A 15,786-nucleotide genomic window follows, 5' to 3' on the forward strand; every position below is an offset into this window, starting at 1 on the left:
TTAAAATTAATCATAAATGGACTGTCGACGAAAGAATATTTTAAATAACATCAAATATAGAAAAGTATTAAATATTTAGTACTTACAATTTTGCCACAAACTGAACACTAAACTTTGTCTATATAGATAGCTAGATCTTTGTAAAGTTTATTCCAATTAGCGACACTAGTTATTTTTGGCGTTTTAAAATCAAAATAGTTAAGTTACTTAAGTTTTTTACTTTCACTTATGAGAATAAAATGATTTGCAAAAGGACAATTCTATTCATACCCTACGCAATAAACTTTTGAAACACCCTTTTATTACGGGATTATAATCGGTTACCTGCTACAACAATACCATGAATATTAGGTAGTATTTATAGGTACTATCAGTAATATTGAAATAAAATGAACATTGAAATTTCCAGTTACTTAGTCATATCATTATCTATGGCTATATAATTATTATTTAAAATCCACAAGTCAATATGTATATGTAATATATGCATTTTACATATTTGTCTAAGTCTATGATAAGATTAAACTACACTGCGCTCCAAAATTAACGCATAATTTTAAAATTCTTATCTTGCAATGAAAAATTTTTTGTTTGTTCTTTTCTGCTTTATGGTTGTTTTAAAACATCTTAAATAAAAAACTTTTCTTTTTTTACAAAAAATGTATTGAAATTAACAATATCACATCATAAATCTAAACATCTAAACAAACAACTGATCTAAACAAACTAACATTATAAATTAATGACGAAATTGAAATTTTTAAAGTTGAAGAAAATACTAGTACCGTATACTTGTATCGAGTATGGCCTCCTCTGGCATTTATTACTGCTTGACAACGATCTCTTATACTGAGAATAATCGTTCTGATTTCTTCTTGATCAATTTGATCCCAAATTTCAACCAACCGCAAAAAAAGTTCATCTAATGTGTTTGGTGCATTAGGTAGTTGTCGTAGTCGTCTGCCTATGATGTCCCAAACATGTTCTATTGGGTTGAGGTCAGGACTTCTCGCAGGCCTATCCATGGCAGGAATTCCAACCTCCTGACGATACTGCTGCACAATTCTTGCCGTATGTGGCCTGGCATTATCTTGCATAAGCATGAAATTATCCCCAATAAATGGTGCAAATGGCACGACATGCTCTTCTAAAATGTCTGTTATATACCTCTGCGATGTAAGCCGACCGCGATCTATTCTAACTAATTCCGTACGAGCCTCTAAATTAATCCCACCCCACACCATTACCCAGCCCCCGCCATTCTGTACAGTCCCTACGGTGTTACACTGTGCGTAGCGTTCCCCAGGCCTTATATACACACGGTTCCTCCTGTCGTCAGAAAAAAGACAGTACCTGGATTCATCGATGAACAATATTCTTCCCCAATCGTCATTATTCCAATCAACACGTTCACGAGCAAAATGCAATCTTTGCCTTCTATGGTCTCTGGTCAATAATGGGCCAATTGGTACTCTTCCAGGGTGTAGGTCGCTTTCGGCAAGTCTTCTTCTAATCGTATTTTGGCTGATTCTAAAGTTATAACAATCCAAAAATTCATTTTGTAGAGAAGTACTGGTAACAAACCTTTGTCTCAGTGTACGAAGTGTCAAAAACCGGTCTTGATTAGGAGTTGTAACTCTTCTACGGCCTTGACCGGGTCTTCTCGAGTTACTTCCAGTAACAGAAAAACGTGTTAACACTCTTGAAATGGTTGACTGGGTGACGTTAAAACGTTCAGCGAGTTCTACTTGACTGTATCCTTCTTCGCGAAGACCAACGATTCTAAAACAGTCACTTTCTGACAAATTTCGATTTTCTTGCTGCTGGGGGTTCATTTCAAAGAAAAAACACTTAATAAACTTGAAAACCCCCTTTAAAAGTTCAGCACAACGTAATTCAACCCAACTAAATTCGAAATAAAATTAGAATGTTTTTAATTTTTTTGCAAAAAATGGTAAAAACATCAGCGTTTTTTACCGTTCTTTCGATAAATTTTACAATATACCGGGGGTAACAATAATATATTAGCACAAAAATCGAAACATTAAAATTATTTGATTTACCAGGGTTTTTAAAATTATGCGTTAATTTTGGAGTGCAGTGTAGTTTGCCAAAAAATCTTTATTTCATTTAGCTTTAAATTCAGCCTCAAAATAGTTTACGTTAATAGTCTTATGTTTATTTCATAAAAATGCAAAGACCGGTTTAATACATCTGTTATGGGGTGGAACTACCTGCATAGTGGAGAAACAGATGTATTGTATAATAGTATGGAACTTTTACTTAAAATTTCGTGATGCCCGTTGAGTATGTCTGGAATAGGTGATTATGCATATATTTTTTACAATTTTAATTGTCGTCCTTCTAGCAGGTTATAGCACCTAGTAATGGTTCTGGGAAATGTGTAAAAAAGTAACATCTAACTGTATTAATATCATTAATGATTAATATCATAGTAATTTCTGCTGTTTTACCTACTTTACTGAATTAAAACAAATACAACACTCATACACGGTCATAAATGAGCTTTACCACCAAATAAAAGTCAACTACATATCTCACCGTTATTTTATGAATTTACGTGTATTAAACTCCATTGGTGGTACCCAAAATAACGTTTGTACTTGGATTTACCGCTAGCAAACAAATATTATCAAACTTGTTTCTTTTAATAACGCAGGTTTTTCTGCCAACCGGTCTTTTTTTTTATCAAGATTTGACATAGGTACTTGCTGAAGCCGTTCGAGTCTAAACAATATAATTAAGGGTACGTTTTTAATTATCTCTCTGTGATTTTTAAAATATACAGTATGTATATAAGCAGAAAATACAGGGTTAACTCAAAACTGTCCACTCTGATATTTTGCAATATTAATTGAATTTTGTGAAAATACTGAAACGATGTAGGTATTGTCATTTGTCAACCCTCTCCCTTCCGTGGCAAAGGAATAGACCATGTGTGGCACATTATTAGACAGATATTTCGCTGGATCATACATCTCTTAAAACTAAACCTAACGCCTATATTTTGCTAGTGCTAATGACAATTTTTTTCAGTCATGTCAGATACTACATTAAAAGAGCTTTGGAAAAAGTTTGGTTATTTGAACTGTTGTTAATAGGGTTGTAACAGCGACATTAAATAAGTATTTTTTCGCTCGAAATGGTGTATTCTATCACAGAACGCATTGAAATTATTTCCATTTCTTTTTAAGATGGAAAGTGTGCAAGGAGAACAGAGAAATTATGTAATCAACTTCATCAATCATATTGATGAAGTTGATGAATTACAGTATTAAAACTAGTTTAAAAAAATCATTAAACGGGATCAGTGGCTGATAAAAAAAGGAAGAGTGAAAAACGCGTTTTGGAAGAATCTGGTGTTTTCGCGTACTACTAACTGTCCTCAGGGTACTTAAACATTGCAAATTTCATAGTAATCCAAACTTTCTAGTTAACATTTGTTTTTCGGATGAATGATATGTTTTTTTTTTCTAAATACTACTGAAAATCGACTCAGTTGCCATTATTGGGCTGATGAAAATCCTAAAGTTTTACGAAAGTCATACCAAACAGAAATTGAAATTAAACGTATGGACTCATATCTATCAAATGTAGATTCATATCTAGAATTAAAGTGATATAAGGTTGAATGCTCGAATAAATGAATTTTAATCAAATAAAAGGCATACAATCTGTTTTTCTTTTATTGAAAGCCCTTTTATGTTCTGTTATACGTTTGTTAAAAGTTCTACCAGTTTGACCGATGTAAGTTTTTGGACAGTCGCCACATTTAAGTTTGTATGCAACACTCTGCTTTTTATTTTGGCTCTTGTTGTTTTTAATATATATAAGTTGTTGTTTGTTCTAAAAGCTGGTGTTATTCCTTTCTTTTTTATGTGTTAATGTGATAAAGATTGATCCAGTTGCCTGTTAGTAAACATACCAGTACATCGCCTACGTATCTCCACCAATATAAAAACTGTTTGAATACGGGATGTTTTGAAATCTTTGTCTATAGATGATCCATAAAAATATCTGATAGCACTGGGCTTAGAAGGATTACCCCTTATAAGTACTGCACTGTTATTTGTATATATTTGATTATTAAATTTAAAGTGTCCTGGTTTATGGAAATTTCAAGAATATGTAAAATTTCGGGTTTGTAATATTAAGGTCTTTTAATTATTAAGGTTTTTTACTAGAATAAAGTGGCAGCCGTAGCTCAGCGGCTATGTTACTGGCTTAACAAGCTAGAGGGCCCGGGTTCAAATCCCGGCACCGACAAAATTTTCAATATCTAATTTATCTGAGCTGCCACCGTGCTTCGGAGGGCACGTAAAGCCGTCGGTCCCGGCTACGAAAGTAGTCGTTAAGTCATGTTAGGGGCGCTTGCGCGACCTGAAAACCCTAACACTAGACCTTAGCCAGAAGGTTACACGAACTTTACTTTTTACTAGAATAAAAGTTTGTGTAGGTGGAATCCTAGGAAAAAGATTTTTTACGTCAAATCTGGAGTTGTTTGGTAATTGAAAATGTTGTATTTTATTAACTAGTTCTATTGTATTTTGTACGGTAAATTTAGGTGAAAATTAATGTATTCTAAAATATTTTAGAATATACGCATACGAATGTACGAATGCAAATTTCGTACGAAATTTTTTTATTTTGTAATATATAGCCAAATAAAGTCAGTTTCTATAAAGCTGTTAAATAAATAAAAAATGGGCGATATTTGCCATCTTTCTTTATTCTCATGAAATCAATAAAATGTATCACTTTCATTGACCGGTCGCTATGAAATTTTCATTTTTAGAATCTAATCTTTAAATCCTATAGTATGAAATTTCGATTTTGAGTTTTGGCAAGATTTGAAATATGCCTAAAAACACTGCAATTTTAACTTTCACATTACAAACGATTTAACACGTTTAAAACTTTTTCTTCTCGATTGCACCAGTATAGGTATGCCATGATCTTCAATCCATTTTAAACTATTTTTTGAGGTATGACAACCTGCGCTGTCCTGTTGAAAGACAAAATCTTCCGCTGATGTTAAACGATGTTCCATAATCGGTAAAACGAGATTCTTCCAAAATATTCAAATATTTGTCCGTGTTTACAATCCCATCGATAAAATGTAACTTTCCCACACCTCTAGGCGACATGCTGCCCCAGATCATGACAGTTGCAGGAAATTTGACTTTTCTCTTCAGACGGTCGGGATGGAAAGCTTCATTTTTCCTGCGAATGACGCGACTCCTACTGTCTCCAACACACACTTCAAATCTGGACTCATCACTTCATTGTATTGAATACCATTACGACTGAGTCCAATCTTTATGCTCTTTTGACCATCTTAGTCTATTTTTCTTTTGTTGTAATGTTAAAAGTGGCTTTTCCTTAGCCTAAAATAAAATGAAATGTATTAAAAACAATTCGTACTAATTGGTGGGTCTCTCGGTGATATGTTGATATAGAAACGTGCAAGTCGATTTTTCACTATATGCGTATTTATTTCGGTTATTTTACTTTTTCGTACATTTCTAGGTTTTGTGATGACCGAACCTGTAGTTTTTTATCTTCTGACTATATTTCTTACACTACAGCGTGACAATTGCAACATATTCGCGATTTCTGAATTTGATTTTCCAGAATAAAAAAATTTTTATTCAGTGAGGCCATTCACGTTCCGATTTTTAGTCCGACTAGGGAACCAACTTCCGCAGTTGGATCTGAAATCGGACTGTGAGTGGGCTGGCTGGATTAGTTGGACAAGTAGTGGTACGAGTCGGAACATCTAGAAGGACGACTTGAAGGCCCGACTTCCGACTGGCGACGAAATGGGAGCATGAATGGTGAAGTTGAAAGTCGGATCACAGGTCGGATCGAAAATTTCCTCAGTCAGTTGATCTTCGGCACCTGTTCGTATGGAGATTTCTATGAATTACTCTAAGCAAAGATCCCTAGTTCGCAAATATTTAATAGAAAATAAACTTACTATTGCACGAAAATTACTCCTATTAAAATACACGATTCTTTATCATCATCTACTTTTTATTAGGGCAAATTATTTTCCTTTCTGTAGATCTATTTCGGACACTCCCACACAGGTACAATTTCCAACACTCAGGATTGGCTACAGAAGAATTATCAACAAACAACGAAAATTAAATCATAGTTATACTGAAATTAGAAGTAAAACTGTTTTAACTGTTCCTTTATATTGTTCTGAAGTTATTTTCTTGTGGCATCTTATGCAAATTTACTATTTTAATTGGAAATAAGCCTGAATATTATTTAGAAATTAAATTTATTTGGCGTTTCGACTTCTACTTCGGAATATTTTGATAACGATTTTTGAAGTGGAGGTCCAAACGTCAAATATATTTAATTTCTAACTCATATTGTGACTTATTCCCAATTAAAATAGTTAATTTACTACAAGATCACTTTTTAACTGATATTTCTTCCCTGTATACAATTTGCTTACAACATCAGCTCCAAACAAAATTTCAATTGGTGCTGTCTGTCCGACATCGCTGAGGAAAGATCCCTAGTTCGCAATTAAATAATAGAAAATAACTTTCATTTGCACGAAAAGTTATTATAGCACTGCAAGTTTCTGGTATCACCTTTCCCAATAGTTGTGGGAAATTGTGGGATATTTTTCAGCTGAACTTCAGATCCTCAAATGACCTTCCAGTGGCCAGAAAGCGTAAAGTTGCTATAGGGCGTTGCTCAGTACTGACTCATTCACGCATGACGGTATCTTTTTTGAAAATGAGTAGACTAACTTTTTCCAGCAACAGCAAAAAAGTGAAGTGGTCCATTCTGAGGTAGTTTTTGTAATCATCCTCATCAATAACATTGAGCAATTTCATGTCACAATAGTTCACAGGATCAACAAATAATTCCTTTATCCACACACATCTCATACACACATTCAACATTTTTTCTTCTTTTTTTCAAATGATAATCCTAATTATATTTTGCGTAGTGTTTGTTCGATACATTTTTTGATTAAGCGATGTACACCATCGTGAAAACAAACTAGAACTGAAGTTGGACCGCTAGTTGGATAGCAAGTCGGAGCGTAACTAGAGACGAATATCCAACTAGTAGCCCTACTAAGTGGGACCGCAAGTCGGAACGTGAATGCCCAGCTTTATAGTGATTGAACAAATTTTCTCATCGATAACTTTACCTCGACCAATTGTACAATCCACAAACGGCAAAAAGCTTTACATACTAAAAAATACATTTGACATTAACTGACAATATTATTGTTTGATGTCCTTTTTTTGGCTCCCTCTGGATTTAACGTAATTATAAAAACATCGTATGTTGACATAAGTGAATGTATAGCCAGGAATTAGTGAATTTTTTTTATTGGTGAAAATAAATAAAAAACCATAATAATAATAATAATAATATTATAATGTACCTACCTACAGCTTATACATATTATGTTTTTATGTTTATTAAAAATATAAAATATGTTAGTTTTACTTAACACAATTTACCGGTTCTAAGCTTTGACAATGACATTACCTAGCCTAAATTTAGTGCAGAAACGGGAATATATCGGAAAGTAAAAAATAAATATTTTTTCTAGCTGTATACATACATAAAATTTCAACCGATATCATGAAAATATTTCCCAGTTCTCTAGTTCTAAAAAATGTCCCCAAAGCGTCAAAAATTTAATTTTTATTAAAGCAATTAAGACATAGAACCAATTTAAAATAGGGCAGTATTAATTACAATTTGTCTTTATTCAAGTAATTACCTTTTCATAATGTGATGTATGCGTTGAAACGTTAATGTAGCGACTATAATACCTAATTATTCGCTGTCACGTAGTAGGTAAAAAATGAGCTTAATTGCAGCTTCTATTTATGAAATTCCTACTTTCATTATCCGTAATGTGGGTGTTATTAATCAATTCTTTGTTACTTGCGAGTAATTGTTTTAAAAATGTGACAAAAGTGATCTGTTGTAAAAAATGTTGTAGCACGTGTAATATTAGAAAAATCAAAAAAATTAAATATTGATACTTTCCATCTCTTTGTAGATTTTAAACCAGCATATGGCAGCATGCTAACTTCTAAAATATACGAAGCCATTAATGAACTTAACATTGTTCTTAACCAGTAATTTTTTAATACTTTGTATTTTATGAACGATTTCCGAATTGGAAATCAAAACGACAAATAAACTTATTTTAAAGTAAAATTGTGGCTTATTCCCAATCAAAATAGTAAAGGAAACATCACCAACGAAATAATGTAAAAGCGATAATGAGAAAAGTGGTTTTCAGAGTGCAAATACAACTCTATGTTTTGCAAGCGTTTGAAACATGTGCGCTTATGACATAGAGAAGCTGTGCCATGTCTTCTTTTTCAATACAGTGCTAGAGAAGACTAAGAAATCATGATAAATATTGAAGAAGCTTTCTTCCTTAACTGCCGTAAAAAGATGGGCCTTACAAAAAATGAAGGGAAAACTGGCCAAAAAAGTAATGGCATCAGCTCTGAACAGCAGATAGGCCAAACTAGTCAAAAGTTCAACTTGAAGTACCACAATTTTAAGGTCGCCAAAAAATTCATATGCTTACGTTCCCTTGTTTTTTGGTAGTTTTAAATTTAATCGTTGGGTGTATGTATAGAAAACAGAAATATCTTCCAGAATACGATATAAAATATAATATGGTATGCTATTTAAAATAAAAATATTATTCAATGTCACATGTAGGCCAAATTCAACTAAAATAATAAACAAGTCCGCACAGACACTTCGTCTAAGGACTAGCAACCCCAGTGGAGTCTCACATTGCCATGTAATCAATTCCTTTTGTAACTTTAACATCATAGTTTTTAATTTAAAAAAAATGTAACTCAAAGTTAATCAAACAACATTTAAAGGGGTTTACTCATATATTTACTGGCTTCAAACATTCGAGATAGCACTGATGATGGAATATTATTAATGCCGAAAACGTTCTGTGATGTAGCCCGATTGGGTTTTTATTATTATACCTATTATAAAGGAATTTTATAAATAAAAATTTTTTAATATAAAAAGAAGTTTAAATAATTTCTATTTAAATGGGAATAAGCCACAATTAAAGGTTAAAGTACGTTTATTGACGTTTCAATTTCCACTTCGGAAATCGTTCTCAAAATACAAACATTGATATCAATTTACTAATGTTTGTATTTTGAGAACGATTTCGGAAGTGGAAATTGAAACGTCAATAAACATACTTTAACCTTTAATTGTGGTTTATTCCCATTTAAATAGTAATTACTTTAACATGCCACAAGAAAATATCTTCAGGACAATATTAAGAAGTTTAATTGCAATATGTCATTGCATATTTTCTTTACATTTAATTTTTTTACATATACTCCAGTCGTCAGAGACGAAAATATCATTGAACCTCAAAAATTAAACGAACAAGCTAAATTTTGCCGAGAATATTAATTTTGGGACCCCAAAGAAGATGCAAAAAAGTTTACCACGTTTACCCCCGGGCTTCCCCCTAACCCCCCTCGCAGGGGGGAAAAATGCAAAAAATCGATTTACCAAGAATCTGTACACCGTAGAAAAAAATATAGCTGAAATAATTGTAAACAAAAATGTTTATAAGCATTTTTTGTGTAGAATGAACCGTTTTCTTAGAAACAACGGTTGAAGCGACCGTCGATTTTGCATGTCAGTTACGCGCGCAAAATCAATATTCAATAATATCTGTATCAGCTGGACGGTAAAAATTCGATATCTTTTGGTTCAAGTGACCTATCAACAAAAATCAAGATGCGTATTAAAGGTAAAGAGTTCAGCTTTCGTATTCAATTTTCGCATTTTTCTGCAAATAAACTCAGATTATATATAGGTGTTAAATAAATAAACGTGGCGCGATTTTTGACATTTTTTATGATTCTCGCGAGATCAATACAATCTATGCCTGGCCACTATGAAGTTTCTATTACTAGAGCCTAAACTTTAAAACACATACCTTAAAAACCCTGCTAAAAATCATCCATAATAGAATACACGCTAAGCTGGAGATGGATATTAGTGATTCCCAATTTGGATTTCGGAATGGAATGGGCACAAGAGAGGCACTATTTTGTTTTAACGTGCTGACCCAAAGATTTTTGGATGTTAATCGAGATCTTTATGTATGCTTTATAGACTACAACAAGGCATTCGATAAGGTAAAACATGACCGACTTATAGAAGTACTCAAAAACAAGAATCTGGATGTGAGGGATGTAACATTGATATCAAATTTTTACTACAGCCAACGATCAAATGTGAAAATTGGAAGAGAAGTGTCAGAAGAAGTGGAGATAAGGAGAGGGGTCAGGCAAGGTTGCATACTGTCGCCGTTATTGTTTATTGCTTATTCTGAAGAAATCATACAAGAAGCTTTGGTAAACGAGACAGTCGGCATAAAAGTGAACGGAAGTTTAATTAACAACATTAGGTATGCCGACGATACAGTCATAATAGCCGACAACTTGGAAGACTTAGAAAGAATAATGAAGAAAATATTAAGATATAGTGGAGAATACGGACTCTCTCTTAACATCAAAAAAACCAAATTCATGAAAATTAGCAAGAACAATACAAACGAAATACTAACGGTAGGCGGCCAGCAGATTGAGAAAGTAAAAATATGTACTTACTTGGGAACGATAATCACAGAAAATAACGATTATACTGCAGAAATCAGAGTCAGAATTGAAAAAGCACGTGCCAACGTCGTGAAAATGAAAAAGATTTTATGCAGCAAAGATCTGACATTGGCCCTCAGAATAAGGCTAATTAAATGCTATGTACACAGTGTACTCTACTATGGAGTAGAATCATGGACATTAAACCGGAATACAATAATACATTTAGAAGATTGTTAAGGATTCCATGGGTAGATAGAATCACGAATACAGAAGTGTTAAGGAGAATGCAGAGAGAGGGAAATGGAAAATACAATAAAAGAAAGGAAATTGCAATATCTCGGACATGTGATGAGAGGCGAAAGATACAACATCTTGAGACTCATAATTCAAGGAAAAGTAGAGGGTAGGAGAAGCGTAGGAAGAAGACGCATTTCCTGGTTGAAGAATCTGAGAGAGTGGTTTGATCGCAGTTTAAGGCAACTGTTCAGAGCAGTTGCTTCGAAGGTCAAAATAGCCATTATAATTGCCACCGAAAAATATCGGTGGCATGAGCGGTGCATTTTCCACAAAAAATGGTGCGCGAAGGGGGATTTTAGGGGGAAGCCCAACTCTTTTGCATCTTTTTTGGGGACCCAGAATTAATATTCCCTGCAAAATTCAGCTTGTTCGTATAATTTTTATAGGTCAACTCTCTGACGACTGGACTTATAGGATAAAGAGTAAAATTTTAACGTTATAATTTTACTCTAGAGTAAAAACTTAACGGGGTAAAAATTTAACGTTACACCGGTATTTGATTGTATTATAGGAACTTATATTCTTCCTTTTATTACATTAATTCTTCTATTATTGTTGTTGCGAGTGGTCGAATATTTACTACGTACAGGACAAGCTAGAGCAGCTGTCCTCTAGCTGTATCGTGGACTGACTTAGTCTCAATTACGTCATCAATGACTTAACACCAAACTACTTAAATATACTACCTTTCCAATATTTCTATAGCCAAACCTATAATTTCACGGTTCGGGAACATCATTTCTGTTAAAAAGTACAAATAAAAAATTTGGTTGCTAAGACTTGACAAACCAGAAACGTTCAAAGGAGAAATATGTCGGGATTATTAAATGTAAATGTATGCCTATGTACTATATTTTATAAATTATTATGCTCTCCAAACATATAAAACTTACTAAAAGTCTTTTATATCTTTTTTAGGCCGGTTCGGGTTTTAATACGGGATCGGAGGAACCTAGAAGGAAAAGACCGGAAGAGGCAAAACCGAACCACATTTTGCTTCTGACCATAATCAATCCAATGTACCCTATTACAGTGGTAAGTATTTTTTATTTCACCTAATTACATAATAAATTTTGCTAGATAATCTATATTAAAAAAAAACTGTTAATTACAAGTGTAGCAAAGATTAATTTTCACATAGACAATGTCTATAAGAGTTTTTTGAATCACTTAAAACAATCGATCTTTAAAGGTATTTTTATGATTTCACACAAACTTAACGACGTTTAATAAAGTCTTCCGAGACATTTTCCGTAGGCCACTGTGTATATAGTGATGGTAAATTTAGGTTACTTTCGTGACTTGTTTATGATAAATTGTATTGTTTTAATCTTTAATCATAATTTAAGATAATTAAGTTTTACTTAAAATTTTACTCGCCGTTGTCTGCCAGTCATTTTACTCTCGACGATCAGTTTTTCTAGTATTTCTGTTCTTCTCTCTCTGTGACCCAAATATCTGAGGTAGGTCTGATTTATTTTTACAATTTATTACCAGAAATTGTTGTATCATTAGTGATCAATTAATGTTACTTGTGTAAATGGATCAAATATATTTGGTACGGTATATTTTGATCTGGTCCCGAAATTAATTTTTATTACAGAAAACGCAAAGTGAGCTTTAAACCGGCAGTTATCTTCTCATACTAAACTGGCAGATTAAATTAAGACTGATGTAACCTAAGCTAACCTCAACTAATTAAAACTAATCTAACATTGCACTGTCCACGTTTATTTTCAGTCTCTCATTTCTCGTATTCTCATTCTTGTTTTTTTATCTAACACCAGTCTGAAAACAATTTTCACATTCGAGTTAGTCAACTCTTTTCAAGGATGCGACTCATTAAACCAGAGTATGTCCCATCCTAAATTAGATTTTATTATATTTTAATAATAATAATATATTTTATAGTATTTATTTAACCTTGTCTGGTTTCTAAATGATCCTTTTGTATGACGTTAGTTACGTTGTTAAGTTAAATTATAAAGTAGTTCCAAATTTATGGGAATCACATGTCACATGTCTCTTCGCATGAAAGTTTTGCAAAATTAGGTTATGTGTACAGGAACAACGAAGGACAAACATTTGTTAGTTTTAAATTGCTAGAATTTTCTTCTTTTTGTGTATCTTTCGATTTAAAATATTTAGGTATTGCAGGAATGGATGTAATTTACATACTTTGAAATGAAATTCTGATGAATAGTTTCCAAAACAACAAAAATCTGAGGTTTACACATTAATAATATATAATTGCAAATTTATCTCTTTTTTTTTTGTACTAACTATACATATTTGTGTCCCATATAAAGTACGTGCTTCCTAGTGGCGGGATAGGGGCAACAATACGTTTGCTTATAGGGCATTCCTTACATGAAGTGTTTCGTGTCACCCCTCTCTCGCAAAATCGTGAGCCTGGTCCTCCTGGCGTTTAGGCAGATGACCGTAAGCGAATCCATTGCCCCTACGAGTCCAACACTATTTGAGGGTGGTACGTTGCTGATGCAGCGTGGAGCTTCACCATCCCCGTAATCCCTTTGTTGCTACACAAACACTCGTCTGTTATCCCAACCACGGGCGGAAAGATGAACGCAGGCAGGAATAAGATCCCAACATAGCACGTTTGATAGGCTGCCGCTGAGGGCGCTACTCCTCTACCACTCGTCTTAAGAGAACGGGTACGTACCGCAAACTCACGTTCTCAATGGTTCGTTTAACTTCATTTTGATTACGTGGAATGTGAGTAGAATGGTGACCGTAACGCCTAAGCGCCCTACGTGCGTCTGTGCGAATTCGAGACCTCAAACGAAGGCTCTTCGTCTCTCATTCTTTCTCATGAGTCGCCTTTTACGACAGGCCGGGAGAAGGGCCCTATCAGTATTCATGGGTACTGCTAGACAGCGGGGCATTTCTTACAGGGGACTCTTGACCTGTATAGAAAAATGTATGCGGACGTGTGTAGTTTAGTTGCAATGGTGGTGTGTTGGTCAAATCGTCTAGAGCATGATGCTGATAAAAGCATTTAGGCATCAAATGTCCGAAAATATTTTAAGGCCATAATAGTGACAAGACCTTCTCCAATATAACAAAAATTATGCTGAAATGATGGCTATTTTAGGGGTAACCCCATTAAATGCTAGAAAAATCAGTATCCTAGGGGATATGCTGAAAGTAGCAACATCATTAGATATGGCGATTGTTAACATAGAGAGAAAGTCAACTTATCACATACAAAAGTAGACAAAATCACTCCCAAGCAGATTATTTTACGACAAGAAAAGAAGAAATAGGTGAAGAAATAAGTGAATCTAAGGACTGCAAGGTAATAGTGAGACTGTGAGCCAAAATGTGTTGTTTATGTTGGACATCGAAGTAAATTCGAAAAGCGAAACGAAAACAAAATATTGGAGATGATCTCAAAAAATCCAGTGGGGGATCTTAAAACATGAAAAAGTAAGTCTATTTAGGACAAAAGTAGTAGAAACAATGTACTGGAAAATGCAAGACAGTCGTAATACAATTTGTAGGAACACGGTCAATATTATTAGAGGTATTGCTACTGAAATATTAAAAAATCTTCATAAAAGGAGTTTGAGAATAAAGACAACTGATGGTTCAAAGAAGTTAAAAAAAATAAAGGAGAAAACTATATAAACAGTGGCAACAAAATAGCTCGGACACAGATCTTCAAAAATCTTCAAGATTATAAGGTGGCCAAAAAGAAAGCGAAAATAGTAGCAAAAGCTAAAGCAGAAACGTATACAAATATAGACGGTCAAGTTGATACCAGAGAGGGCGAAGCAAAGATATATAAAATTGCCAAACAAAGAAGAGAAAGCAAAATATTTTAATCAGAGTAGTTACATGGGAGATGAATATAATAAAATACTATTTCAGGAACAGGATGTTAGAAAGCGACGGAAAAAGTACTTTGTCAGTTTATTAAATGAAGAATTTGATAGAAAATCAGTTGAGCCAGCTGTTTAAGTATTTCAAGACATAAAGATAAAGCAGTTGGACCAGATAATATCCCTGGAGTAGTGTGGGCTGATTTAGGAGAGGCAGGAATAAGTTCACCAACATATAGAATTCTGGAAGTTAGACAACTACCAGACGAATGGAGAAGTATATATTAGTTATGTGGTGTAGTTCACCATTGAGCTTCAGTAGCTTGGACAGTTTGATTAACGATCTTTCTTCATTGGTCTAGTATAGATCAACTTTTATATGTGCCGCCTGAGCATACTGTTTGTTGAGAAGCTTTTGTAATGTCTGTTGATCGCTGTGGAGATATACCGCGTTGGCGCTGACGCAGAGGCCTTCATTAGGGGTGGGTAAGGATATAACCTATCGAAAAGTAACATATAGAGAAAGTAACGACATATAACAGTTTGACAAACAGAAACAGGAAATAGGGAATACAGTTGAACTGCAAAAATTAGGGAGCCATTCAGTCTTAACCTGAGATTTACAAAGGACTCAAAATGGTCAGAAAACATATTAAAGAGTTATCTAAGCAAAACTACCAAAATAGACATATTTATCTATAAGCTGGAAAAAAAGTTATATCATCAATAAAAAAAAAATCCACAAAAATTGTAAGCTTTAAAAAATGTATTTATTTATTCTTCAAAAATAAACAAACACGTACTAGAATAAAAAAAATGCATAGATACATATTTACATCACGAATATCTATTTATTACGTTGCCTGTTTCACTAGACTATTTTTAACTAATAAAACGTCATAGCAACGCCACGTTTTCTACTGACAGAACTCCTTCCTGTCCGTGATTTCTCA

At 33.7% G+C, this 15,786-nt stretch overlaps 1 protein-coding gene across 1 annotated transcript in view; it reads left to right on the plus strand.

The window, feature by feature from the left end:
• The window catches only part of LOC140448855 (heterogeneous nuclear ribonucleoprotein L-like), a 173,362-nt gene that overhangs the window by 21,709 nt on the left and 135,867 nt on the right, over positions 1-15,786 (plus strand). The window contains exon 2 of the mRNA XM_072541977.1: positions 11,907-12,023. Within this exon, the coding sequence (XP_072398078.1) occupies positions 11,907-12,023 (117 nt within the window). The remainder of the gene's footprint in view (positions 1-11,906; positions 12,024-15,786) is intronic.

Source organism: Diabrotica undecimpunctata, chromosome 8 (assembly GCF_040954645.1).
Source record: "Diabrotica undecimpunctata isolate CICGRU chromosome 8, icDiaUnde3, whole genome shotgun sequence".
NCBI classification, from domain to species: domain Eukaryota; kingdom Metazoa; phylum Arthropoda; class Insecta; order Coleoptera; family Chrysomelidae; genus Diabrotica; species Diabrotica undecimpunctata.